At 41.8% G+C, this 13,931-nt stretch overlaps 1 protein-coding gene across 5 annotated transcripts in view; it reads left to right on the top strand.

The window, feature by feature from the left end:
• Positions 1–13,931, top strand: part of LOC123760934 (uncharacterized) — a 357,440-nt gene that overhangs the window by 78,032 nt on the left and 265,477 nt on the right. For 4 of the 5 annotated variants that reach the window (XR_011229455.1, XM_069330069.1, XM_069330061.1 and 1 more), the window contains exons 4-5: positions 275–360; positions 8,494–8,565. Coding sequence is in view for 4 of the 5 variants with exons in the window: in XM_069330069.1 (XP_069186170.1) it covers positions 275–360; positions 8,494–8,565 (158 nt within the window). In the remaining variant the exon portion in view is untranslated. The remainder of the gene's footprint in view (positions 1–274; positions 361–8,493; positions 8,566–13,931) is intronic. The other variant, XM_069330073.1, reaches the window with a different exon arrangement.

Genomic DNA, 13,931 nt, shown 5'->3' on the forward strand with positions numbered 1-13,931 from the left:
TCATAATGCCGAGGTGTCAGTGTATTAATCTCCTGAATTTACCATTAGTGTGTCAGCGTCCAGCAATGCTGGTGTAGTGTTACTGGATGGCTAGTAAGTTGGTACCTTGGGGTAAATGCATGAATAACCAATATTGGCAGACTTGTTCCCAAGATTCATAGGTAGCAGTAGGCTACCAGCTACATTTTGATTTGTGCTACTTCTTACATCACATTATTTAAACATGGTATTTATATAAATGAAAACAATAGTATAAACTTCTATCCATTTTCAGATAAAGAGTTCAATTCTGAACCTGGGTATGAGTACGAGGCATCTTATATGGACTGCTCTACACCAAGACTCATTGTCATATGTTTGGTAAGGTACTCCTTATGTTCATGCTTCATAAACATCCTTTTGCCTTGTTTTTGTTTGTGCTGTTTGTGTTTAAACTTAACCCTGGTTTCCATAGTGCTAGCATTCTTGCCCTTCGTTTTACAGGCAACTTTTTCTGTTCATGCCCTGGCGAAATGACTGAATACCAATCTGTAATTGTTGGCCCATATTCAAACAGCATGGGACCGATTGTAAACTGATGGGCAGGTCATGTTCCAAACTTGAGATTTGTTGTGGTAAGAGAAAGCTCTAAGCTTTCTAACATGAGTCAGAACTCGCCTATTCCTTTACCCACCTGTGTAAAAAAAGAATTGTGTATGTATATGTGTGTGTGTACTCACCTAGTTGTGTTTGCGGGGGTTGAGCTCTGGCTCTTTGGTCCCGCCTCTCAACCGTCAATCAACAGGTGTACAGATTCCTGAGCCTATCGGGCTCTATCATATCTACACTTGAAACTGTGTATGGAGTCAGCCTCCACCACATCTCTTCCTAATGCATTCCATTTGTCCACCACTCTGACACTAAAAAAGTTCTTTCTAATATCTCTGTGGCTCATTTGGGCACTCAGTTTCCACCTGTGTCCCCTTGTACGTGTTCCCCTTGTGTTAAATAGACTGTCTTTATCTACCCTATCAATTCCCTTCAGAATCTTGAATGTGGTGATCATGTCCCCCCTAACTCTTCTGTCTTCCAGCGAAGTGAGGTTTAATTCCCGTAGTCTCTCCTCGTAGCTCATACCTCTCAGCTCGGGTACTAGTCTGGTGGCAAACCTTTGAACCTTTTCCAGTTTAGTCTTATCCTTGACTAGATATGGACTCCATGCTGGGGCTGCATACTCCAGGATTGGCCTGGCATATGTGGTATACAAAGTTCTGAATGATTCTTTACACAAGTTTCTGAAGGCCGTTCGTATGTTGGCCAGCCTGGCATATGCCGCTGATGTTATCCGCTTGATATGTGCTGCAGGAGACAGGTCTGGCGTGATATCAACCCCCAAGTCTTTTTCCTTCTCTGATTCCTGAAGAATTTCCTCTCCTAGATGATACCTTGTATCTGGCCTCCTGCTCCCTACACCTATCTTCATTACATTACATTTGGTTGGGTTAAACTCTAACAACCATTTGTTCGACCATTCCTTCAGCTTGTCTAGGTCTTCTTGAAGCCTCAAACAGTCCTCTTCTGTTTTAATCCTTCTCATAATTTTAGCATCGTCCGCAAACATTGAGAGAAATGAATCGATACCCTCTGCTCTGGGAGATCATTTACATATATCAGAAACAAGATAGGACCGAGTACAGAGCCCTGTGGGACTCCACTGGTGACTTCACGCCAATCAGAAGTCTCACCCCTCACCGTAACTCTCTGCTTCCAATTGCTTAGATACTCCCTTATCCACTGGAGCACCTTACCAGCTACACCTGCCTGTCTCTCCAGCTTATGTACCAGCCTCTTATGCGGTACTGTGTCAAAGGCTTTCCGACAATCCAAGAAAATGCAGAAAATGTGTGTGTGTGTAATTACCTAAGTGTAATTACCTAAGTGTAGTTACAGGATGAGAGCTACGCTCGTGGTGTCCCGTCTTCCCAGCACTCTTTGTCATATAACGCTTTGAAACTACTGACGGTCTTGGCCTCCACCACCTTCTCACTTAACTTGTTCCAACCGTCTACCACTCTATTTGCGAAGGTGAATTTTCTTATATTTCTTCGGCATCTGTGCTTAGCTAGTTTAAATCTATGACCTCTTGTTCTAGAAGTTCCAGGTCTCAGGAAGTCTTCCCTGTCGATTTTATCAATTCCTGTTACTATTTTGTACGTAGTGATCATATCACCTCTTTTTCTTCTGTCTTCTAGTTTTGGCATATTTAATGCTTCTAACCTCTCCTCGTAACTCTTGCCCTTCGGTTCTGGGAGCCACTTAGTAGCATGTCTTTGCACCTTTTCCAGTTTGTTGATGTGCTTCTTAAGATATGGGCACCAAACAGCTGCATATTCTAGCTTTGGCCTAACAAAAGTCATGAACAATTTCTTTAGTATCTCGCCATCCATGTATTTAAATGCAATTCTGAAGTTAGAAAGCATCGCATAGGCTCCTTGCACAATATTCTTTATGTGGTCCTCGGGTGATCTAGAACCACTCCTAGATCTCTTTCTTTATCAGAATTCTTTAAAGATTTCTCACATAATATATAGGTTGTGTGGGGTCTATGTTCTCCTATTCCACATTCCATAACATGACATTTATTAACATTAAATTCCATTTGCCAAGTGGTGCTCCATATACTTATTTTGTCCAGGTCTTCTTGAAGGGCATGACAGTCATCTAAATTTCTGATCCTTCCTATTATCATAGCATCATCAGCAAACATGTTCATATAATTCTGTATACCAACTGGTAGATCATTTATGTAGACAGTAAACATCACTGGTGCAAGAACTGAACCCTGTGGTACTCCACTTGTGACATTTCTCCATTCCGATACATTGCCTCTGATTACTGCCCTCATTTTTCTATCAGTCAGAAAATTTATCATCCATGTTAGAAGCTTACCTGTCACCCCTCCAATATTTTCCAGTTTCCAGAACAACCTCTTATGTGGAACTCTGTCGAAAGCCTTTTTTAGGTCCAGATAGATGCAGTCAACCCAACCATCTCTTTCCTGTAATATCTCTGTGGCTCGATCATAGAAGCTGAGTAAATTCGATACACAGGATCTTCCAGATCGAAAACCATACTGTCTGTCTGATATTATATCATTTCTCTCCAGGTGTTCTACCCATTTAGTTTTGATTAGTTTTTCCAATACTTTCACTATTACACTTGTCAATGATACAGGTCTATAATTGAGGGGGTCTTCCCTGCTGCCACTTTTGTAGATTGGAACTATGTTAGCCTGTTTCCACACGTCTGCTACGATTCCTGTACACAGGGATGCCTGAAAGATCAGGTGAAGTGGAATGCTGAGCTCAGATGCACATTCTCTCAGAACCCATGGTGAAACGCCATCTGGGCCAGCTGCTTTGTTCTTACCGAGCTCCTTGAGCATTTTTTCCACTTCGTCTCTAGTCACCTCTATGTGCTCTATGTTGTTCTCTGGAATTCTTATTGTATCTGGTTCTCTGAAGATTTCATTTTGTACGAACACACTTTGGAACTTTTCATTTAATGTTTCACACATTTCCTTTTCATTTTCCGTGAATCTGTTTCCCATTTTCAACCTCTGGATATTATCCTTTACCTGCAATTTGTTGTTTATGAATTTGTAGAATAGGCCCGGTTCTGTTTTACATTTATCTGCTATCCCTTTTTCAAAATTTCTTTCTGCCTCTCTCCTTACTGCTGTATAGTTGTTTCTCGCATCTTTGTATCGCTGGTATGTTTGGGGGTTTGGCCTCTTCCTATACTGATTCCATTTTTGTGTCTTTTGGTCTCTTGCCCTCTCACAATTTCTGTCGAACCAATCCTGTTTTCTGGCCCTGCATCTCTGTTTTGGTATGAATGTTTGTGTGCCTTCCTCGTATAGTTTTAAAAATTTGGCATACATTTAATTTACTTCCCTGCCTAGCAACAATTCTGTCCAATTACACTCATTAAAAAAATTTCGAAGTTCCCCATAGTTGCCTCTCCTTAAATCGAGTTTATCAACTGTTTCCATGTCCCCATTTTCTTCTAGATGATATCTTAAAGCATATTTAATGTCTAACAGGACGTGATCACTCTTTCCCAAGGGAGGAAGGTACTGGATGTCAAAAATCTCTTCTTCTTTCCTGGTGAATACTAGATCCAGTACTGACGGTATATCTCCTTCCCTCATTCTTGTGGCTTGCTTTATGTGTTGATACAAGAATGTCTCCAGAATGAGGTTCACAAATCTGCATGTCCAAAAGTCCTCCGTTCTTGCTTCATAGGCCTCCCAGTCTATTGCTCTAAAGTTGAAGTCCCCCAGTATCAACAGTCGTGATTTATCTTTATCTGCTTGTACAATAATATCTCTCATGACCATTATGAGGCCCTCTCGTTTGTCATCCAGTTCTTCCTTTGCCCATGTGTTGCTTGCTGGTGGGCTGTAGGTATTTACAATTATCAGCTTATCATCCTGATTCCAGACCTGCAATGCCATTATGTCAATAGCTCGAGGATTTTCAAATATTAACTCTTTTACCTTCAGGTGTTTTTTCACCAGTACAGCCACTCCTCCTCCCTTCCTAGTTTGCCTGTCACGTCTCCAAACTGAGTAGCCTCTTGGGAATATGACTTCATTTATTATATTTCCTTCAAGTTTCGTCTCTGATAATGCAACAATATCTGGGACCCTAAGCTGGATTATATCTTGCAACTCCAAAGTTTTTGACCTCACTCCATCTATGTTGGTATATACAATTTTCAGGAACATGTTCCCTTTTCCTTTGCTCTTTACTCCCCCTTCCACTACTGATCTTGTTGCTTTGTTTTTATGTACCATTTCACAAGCTTTCCAGTCCCTGTCACTTTGTAAAAAAAAGAATTTCTGTCTTCTTCATTTCTATCCCCATTTAGACGTTTTGCCTCAATTAGGTTCATTTTCAGCTTTTCTCTGTCTTCCTTGGAGAGGTCTTGTCTTATTGACCAAAATTTGCCAACCTCATCACTCTGCAGTTTCCTGGCATTTCTTAGCACTTCCATCATGTTTTTCACTCCATTAAACGTCACCCTTAAGGGGCGGTTCTTTTCTTTCTCATATTTTCCTATTCTTCTAAAATCACTGACATTTTCCTTTGAGCCTTCTCCTAAACCTACTATTTTCTCTGATTTTCATCTCTTCTGCCGCTCGGTCCACCCTGGATGAAATTTCCTTCTCTAAACATCCAAAAATGATTATGGACTTAGTTCTATCTGCAGTGTTTTGTACCAGTTTACTGTTGGTAACCAGTTCTTTCCTAATTGCTTGCCTAATTTCTGCTTCTTGTTGGTCATTTCTGGTTTTAACTACCGAACACACTTCTTTGATAGTCTCTTTCTCTTTTACAACTTCAGCATATGTCGCTTTTATTTCTTCTTTATACTTTTCTAGTTCTTTATTCACCTCCTCTATGTGAGTTGTCAGTGAAGTTTCCAGTTGGAGATCCTTACCTAACTCTATGTTAGCCCTTAGGCTTGCTTGGAGTTGTTCACCATATGAGTCTATTTTCTTGTTTATTTCTTCAAAGTCACCACACTTCACTTTCCATGCCTCATTTTCTTTCACTAGTTCCTTGATTTGCTCCTCCTGATTTGTTACCTTGTCTGTTAATGCAGTAATAATCTTACCTTGTTGAAGCATACTCCCTTTTAGAGTGCAAAGCTCACTCCAAAGAGCTCCATTGCCCTCTTCCAATTTAAGCACTTTTTCTTCATACTTCTTTTGCATATCCTCAATTATCTCTATCCTGCCAAGAACACCTCCTTTCCATATATCTTGTGGTGAGAATCCTTTGAAACCATCATCTGTTGGTGTGTGTACATTCTCAGTGGGGGTGGTGGCAGCGGCCATCTTTGATTTTGTTCTAGACCAAAACAAACTTTTCCACTCAGCTATTTTCACTCACTTTTACTTGTTTATTGTATTTTATTTGCTTTTACTCTTCCCTGAACCTTTATGTAACCTGGGACACCACTGTAGCCCTCAACCTGTTCCCAATACTTAGGTAATTCAATATTTCCAGGAGCTTGCTGCAGTGTGACTCCTGCCTCCTCCAGCTCATACACTCATACTCCATACTCATACATACGTGTGTGTGTGTGTGTGTGTGTGTGTGTGTGTGTGTGTGTGTGTGTGTGTGTGTGTGTGTGTGTGTGTGTGTGTGTGTGTGTGTAATTACCTAAGTGTAATTACCTAAGTGTAATTACCTAAGTATAGTTACAGGATGAGAGCTACGCTCGTGATGTCCCGTCTTCCCAGCACTCTTTGTCATATAACGCTTTGAAACTACTGACGGTCTTGGCCTCCACCACCTTCTCACTTAACTTGTTCCAACCATCTACCACTCTATTTGCGAAGGTGAATTTTCTTATATTTCTTCGGCATCTGTGTTTAGCTAGTTTAAATCTATGACCTCTTTGTTCTTGAAGTGCCAGGTCTCAGGAAATCTTCCCTGTCGATTTTATCAATTCCCGTTACTATTTTGTATGTAGTGATCATATCACCTCTTTTTCTTCTGTCTTCTAGTTTTGGCATGTTTAATGCTTCCAACCTCTCCTCGTAGCTCTTGCCCTTCAGTTCTGGGAGCCACTTCATAGCATGTCTTTGCACCTTTTCCAGTTTGTTGATGTGCTTCTTAAGATATGGGCACCAAACAGCTGCATATTCTAGCTTTGGCCTAACAAAAGTCATGAACAATATCTTTAGTATATCGCCATCCATGTATTTAAATGCAATTCTGAAGTTAGAAAGCATCGCATAGGCTCCTTGCACAATATTCTTTATGTGGTCCTCAGGTGATAGTTTTCTATCTAGAACCACCCCTAGATCTTTCTTTATCAGAATTCTTTAAAGATTTCTCACATAATATATAGGTTGTATGGGGTCTATGTTCTCCTATTCCACATTCCATAACATGACATTTATTAACATTAAATTCCATTTGCCAGGTGGTGCTCCATATACTTATTTTGTCCAGGTCTTCTTGAAGGGCATGACAATCATCTAAATTTCTTATCCTTCCTATTATCTTAGCATCATCAGCAAACATGTTCATATAATTCTGTATACCAACTGGTAGATCATTTATGTACACAATAAACATCACTGGTGCAAGAACTGAACCCTGTGGTACTCCACTTGTGACATTTCTCCATTCCGATACATTGCCTCTGATTACTGCCCTCATTTTTCTATCAGTCAGAAAATTTTTCATCCATGATAGCTTACCTGTCACCCCTCCAATATTTTCCAGTTTCCAGAACAACCTCTTAGATGTGGAACTCTGTCGAAAGCCTTTTTTAGGTCCAGATAGATGCAGTCAACCCAACCATCTCTTTCCTGTACTATCTCTGTGGCTCGATCATAGAAACTGAGTAAATTCGATACACAGGATCTTCCAGATCGAAAACCATACTGTCTGTCTGATATTATATCATTTCTCTCCAGGTGTTCTACCCATTTAGTTTTGATTAGTTTTTCCAATACTTTCACTATTACACTCGTCAATGATACAGGTCTATGAGGTGTGTGTGAGTGTGTGTGTGTGTGTGTGTGTGTGTGTGTGTGTGTGTGTGTGTGTGTGTGTGTGTGTGTGTGTGTGTGTGTGTGTGTGTGTGTGAGTGTGTGTGTGTGTGTGAGAGTGTGTGTGTGAGTGTGTGTGTGTGAGTGTGTGTGAGCTAGTTTAAATCTATGACGTGTTGTTCTTGAAGTTCCAGGTCTCGGGAAATCTTCCCTATCGATTTTATCAATTCCTGTTACTATTTTGTATGTAGTGATCATATCACCTCTTTTTCTTCTGTGTTCCAGTTTTGGCATACAGTATTTAATGCCTATAACCTCTCCTCGTAGCTCTTACCCTTCAGTTCTGGGAGCCACTTAGTAGCAAGTCTTTGCACCTTTTCCAGTTTGTTGATGTGCTTCTTAAGATATGGGCGCGCGCGTGTCTGTGTGTGTGTGTGTTTGTGTGTGTGTGGAAAAAAAAAAGTTGATTGACAGTTGAGAAGCGCACCGAAAGAGCCAGAGCTCAACCCATGCAAGCACAACTAGGTGAATACATACATGGATTCATAAGCACATTGACTTTAAAGAAGATTTTTGTTTTTGTGTAATGTTTACAATTTGATTAGCTGGGTATAACCGCAGTACCTTTATTAACATAACATGGAAGCCTATCTGGGAACCTGTTATGCTCATTAAGGTACTTTGATTATTAAATCGCCATTATAACCAGATAGGTGACTCCTCTTGCAACCATTTGTGTGTTATGATGCAGCAGAAATCGGTGAATTATTGCAACATTTACAGAGTTCATACAATTGTTCATTGATGAAAATAAAATGTGTTAATGTTTAATATTGTAACATTAATTGTACTAATGAGTGCATAGATACTTTTGGTTAGTGAAGTAATTTGTAGTTCACAATATTTAATTGTCATTGGTAAAATACTATTTTCAGTTATGTGGTTTTGTGGAGCTGAAGTCTTACTACCACTTTATGAGTCATGACAAAGGAAAGGCACATTACAAGGTGAGATGTTTATTTGAATTTACCATCTAATCTGAAAAGTTGCTACTGGGTTCCACATGGAGCTTAGGTGACAAAAACTGAACATTTTTCTAGGGGAAGCCCCTTCGGCTCCCCGGAGTTATCCAGGCTTATATGGATATATTAGATTTTGGCATCAGTCAATGTGAATGGAGTTCTAGGCCTGCCTGGGACCACAAGCCAGAAGCTGGGCCCCTCAGAGAGGCACAAGGAGTAATGGCCTATAGAAACCCCCGTGTAGTTGGAAACATTCTGTGTCTGCCATCAACTGGGTCAGACACCCAGAAAGGTAAGCACCCCGAAAATAAACCCCTATTTTAGTTAAAATATTGCTACAGAAATCTGAACTAGAGTACAGAACTCCCCAAATGAAAACTAGCAAACTAGCATAATGTTACCGCACCGCTTGTCTGTGCAACCCCCCCCCCCCTCTCCCTTCCTCGGGAGGGGAAAGGGGGAGCCCCAGACTCTCACACCGGCTGTCCACCCTTCAGTTCTTAGGCTGATGTGCTTGGCAACGGTTGTGTGACTCTGGCTCCTATTTTTGTCCTCCAGCTCTGTGCCTTGTGGTGTGGTGCTGTTCCTTGGTGGTGGCCAGCCAGGACTAATTTCACAAGTACTCGGGCTGCATGCGCCTAGGGTCCCCTTCCCTAGGTGCCTTGTAAGTACTGCCCTTGGGGTCACCTTCCGCAAGTCACCTTGGGATCTCACTCTGCTTGATCTTTTGCTGCTCGGTAATTGACCGCCCTTAGTGTGCCGGGGTGTTTTGTGCACCGTTGTTTGCCTTTGGGTAGGGGTAGTTTTGTACTGGTTGGGGTGCAGAGTACTGTGCAGCTAGTTGTCACCTCTCAGTGGCCAGCTCTGTTCCGCCTGGGTACATTGCCCTCTTATGGGGTTTTTCTTTTTTTGTTTTTGTTTTTTTGCCTAGTGGGGGATCAGCCTTTTGGTTGGTCTCGCCCTATTGTGTCTTGGGTGGCCCCCAGCTAGGCCCCCATGAGTGTACATGTCCTGGGGGTGCAGCTTTAGCAGTTTGTTGGTGCTATTGGGTGCCAGTTAGCACTACCCCTGCCTGGGCCTTCCCTGAGCTTGAGTTCCATCTCAGGACCCTGGGAATCCCCGTGGGGGGGGGTGCATGGGTTTGATGGATGTGACCCCTGAGCCCCCCCCCCCCCCTCGCCTTGAGCGAGTTTGAGGGTTGCTCGGTTCCCTTGTCTCCAGGTGACTTTCGCGGTTCCTGCCTCGGTCATGCTGCCTGCTGAGTCGGTGACACCTTTGACCCTGAGTCTTGCTAATTTTGTTCCTTGTTTGTGACTCTACACCCAGTCCACTGATGACACTTCGAGTGCAGGCAGCTTGGGTGTTGCACGCTTGTTTTAGATTGCTGCAGTGCGATAGGTTGGTTGCTGACCCTGGAGCCCCGAGGCTGCCCCATTTTAGTTATGGCCTGGCATAACTAATTGCTCTTAGCAGTCGTCCTAAAGTTCAGTTTAGGGAAGACAGCCTAGGTGTCTGTTGAGTATACACATTTTAGTGATGGTGTGAGGCTGGTTGCTTGCTCACGGGTAACGCTCGTCCGAATTTCGTGTTTGCTGCGGGTTGCAACACCAGGCTTTTTGACCTTGTATGCATATATTCCTTTAGAGGATTCTATTAAACAATTTGATACCAAATGAACGGTGTAATACAAAAATCGACATCAGAAAACTGAAGAGAGGGTACACATTTTAGTGCTGGTGTTGGTGTGTGGATAGGTGCTAGCTCACGGGTAATGCTCGTCCAATTTTCACGTTTGCTGCGGGTTTCACGCTGGCATTTTTTACCTTGTATGCATATATCCCTTTTGAGAATTCTATTGTGAACAATTTGATACCAAAATGAGCATTGTAACTTGAAAATCAATGAGAAAACTGAGAATAGCGTACCATTTTAGTGCTCTTGCATGCTTACGGGGAACTCTCAGCTGATTTTTGTGTTTGGTGCGGGTTGCATGCCGGGCTTTTTGATATTGTATGCATATACCCTTGTAGGGAATTCTATTGTGAAAGATTTGATAGCAAATGAATGACGTAACACGAAAATTGATGTTATCAAACTGAAAAGAGTATTCACGTTTGTGAGTAGGCGTTGCATGTGTGCCAGTGGGTGCTCATTCACGGGTAACGCTTGGCTGAATTTCGGCTTTGTTGTGGGGGGAAGGGATGGGGGGGGGAGTTTGACCTCATATACTCCTGTATATACTCCTGATGCATATACAGTGGTACCTCGCATAACGAATTTAATCCGTTCCATGTTCGTCATGTGAAACGGACGTCATACAAAACAAGTGTGCCCCATGTAACCAGTGTGATGCACTGTGTTTATTGTGAAATTCCCCAGTGTGCATGACATCAAATGTTCCCCAAAATATCATTTTTCTTTGCAAAATGATAAATTACCGTCCCTGAACATGTCTATGTAAAAGTAATTACCAAATTCCACTTACTTTGGGTGTGAGGGCATGGACAAGGTGCGCTGTGACGTCATCAGGGCCTGGTCGCCCGTGTGTGAAGCTCCCAGACACGGTCGCGCAGGCCATTCAAGCACTGCATGTTGCCACAAATATATTTTCAAATATTTTTTCTATGCATTTCCAATGCGGTTTTATTTGTTTCTTTTATCGTATATGATGCATATTTGTGACCTTTACAATATGTATACAGTAGAATGTTCATAATTTTCCATGAAACTGTGATACATGTGTCAGTAATGTGTCCACAATAAATGTTTATTGTCACAATATTACGTGGTAAAAATTCACTAAAAATACTATGTACAGTTTCACATACTATTTACACAGTAACACTGTATTACACACTCAGTACTTTGGAGGTGTGTAATAGTCAACGAAGTAGTCCATGGTACACAGCGTGACTTTGCTCTCCTTGCACCAGCTACAGATAGATTTTCGTTTCCTGTTTCATCGTTCTGTGTGCTTGCAAATAACGCTCTCGTGTGCACCCTTGGCTTTAGTACTTGTAGGTGGTATGTAGCCAAGCTTGTAAAGCATAAGGTAGTATTGAAATGATTATAGGAAAAGCTCAGTTTGTAAGGTAGTCTTGAAAAGATCGCTTTGTAAGGTCCCACACAGGAAGAGATTCAGCTAGCCTCAAAGAGTGTCCATCAGTCAGGAAGAGATTCAGCTAGCCTCAAAGAGTGTCCATCAGTCAGGAAGAGATTCAGGTATTCTTGAAAATATCAATGAACAACACCACCATGGAAGCCGCTAACACTGTTCATCTATGCTACTTGTATCAGATGCATCATCATTGAACGCAGAAAACGATTCATCTATGTATCATCTATATAAATTGGAGATGGCAAGGGTGGGGCTCAGAGCTACAACTGGATACGCTCGCTGTATCATCCTCATAGGTGCTGCATCACTGGCATCCGACCGTTGTGTTAAGCCCTTATTGCGCCTAGCTTCACCAATGTTATGACCCCTTGTTCTTCAAACAATAGGGTCTGAATTGCACCGATTAAGCGCAGTCTTTCAACACTGTGTGGGACAGGTGTTTGAGAGCCAGAGGCACGTGTGCTACAAATGGTTGCTCACGCAGTACTAACCCAGCCAGCAGCCCTTGTCTTTCATATTCGTTATAACAAAAGGTTCGTTCAGTGTTTGTCGGGTAGGCTGCTCCATTATGACAATCTTTCTTTGTTTCAAATGTGTTCCATTTGTTTTGTATTTGTCACTTACGTCTCAATAATGGAGCAGCCTACCCGACAAACACTGACGAACCTTTATGGCATTTGTCCATTTTTCAAATTGTTTCAACAGTTCTTTTATTTTTCGTTTTTTGTTTATTTAAGAAACATGGAGTAGCCGACCTGTAGACCACCGAATGAACCTTTTTGACATTTGTACTGGTTTTCAAAATTCTTCATTTTTTTTATTATTTACGTTTTTTGTATGTAAGAAACATGGAGCAGCCTACCTGCCGACCACCGAACGAACCTTTTGCTATAAGACAAATGAAAAATAAATATTGAACACATTTGAAGAAAGGAAAATGTCATAATGGTTTATTCAGTGTATGTAAGGTAGGCTTCTCCATTATTGAGACGTAAATGAAAATTACAAAACAAATGGAACACATTTGAAACAAAGAAAGATTGTTATAATGGAGCAGCCTACCTGCCGAACACCGAACGAACCTTTTTGACATTTGTTGTATATCAGACATTTCATTTATTTTTTCCTGCAAAAACGTCAATGCTTTGCAACATCTCAGCAGTCACCCTTTTATATCCCAGCATCATTAGCATCTTTAAACAAGAACAACATAATTTATGTGCATCGTCGGAGGCGTCTAAGAATGTGCAAGAAGCAGCGCGACCCCACCGTGTGGTGTTGACGTTACTCAAACCAGCGTTCGTCATACGGGACGATTTGATGCCGATCGGGCCGTTCGTTACCCAAAATGTTCGTCTTTTGGGGCAATCGTTATGCGAGGTACCACTGTACTCCTGTAGGGAAATCTTGCAAACAAATTGATACCAAAATTAATGAGGAAGCACGAGCAATTGAGGTAAGAAGAGTAGACACATTTTGATGGGGTTGTGCGCTTGTGGGTAACCTTCGGCAGAGTTATGAGTTTGATGAGGGTGGCACGGTGGGCTTTTGACCTTCATATGTATATATATCCCTGTATGGAATTCTATTGCGTACAAAAAGATGCCAAAATGAACGCCGTAAATGAAAATTGAGGTTAGAAAACGGAAGAGTATACATATTTGAGTCTGACCGCGCACTCACGGGAAATGCTCAGCACAACTTGAGGTAAGCTGGAGAGTGCCCGCCAGGGACCGGAAAGTGTTAAATATATGAATGGCAAAATACTAAAGGCATTGTTCACGACTTTTGTCAGACCAAAGCTGGAATATGCAGCAGTTGTATGGTGCCCATATCTAAAGAAGCACGTCAACAAACTGGAAAGGGTGCAAAGACATGCCACTAAGTGGCTCCAAGAACTGAAGGACAAGAGCTACAAGGAGAGGTTAAAGGCATTAAATATGCCATAACTAGAAGATAGAAGAAAGAGGTGATATGATCACTATGTACAAAATAGTAACAGGAATTGATAGGGAAGATTTCCCGAGACCTGGGACTTCAGGAACAAAAGGTCATAGATTTAAACTAACTAAACACAAATGTTGAAGAAATATAAGAAAATTTACTTTCGCAAACAGAGTGGAAGACGGTTGGAACAAGTTTGGTGAGAAAGGTGGTGGAGGCCAAAACTGTCACCACACCTCAGTTCTGAGGCTGATGTGCTAGGTAGAGGTCGTGTGCTCTGGCTCCAGAC

Source organism: Procambarus clarkii, chromosome 3 (assembly GCF_040958095.1).
Source record: "Procambarus clarkii isolate CNS0578487 chromosome 3, FALCON_Pclarkii_2.0, whole genome shotgun sequence".
Taxonomy (NCBI): Eukaryota; Metazoa; Arthropoda; class Malacostraca; order Decapoda; family Cambaridae; genus Procambarus; species Procambarus clarkii.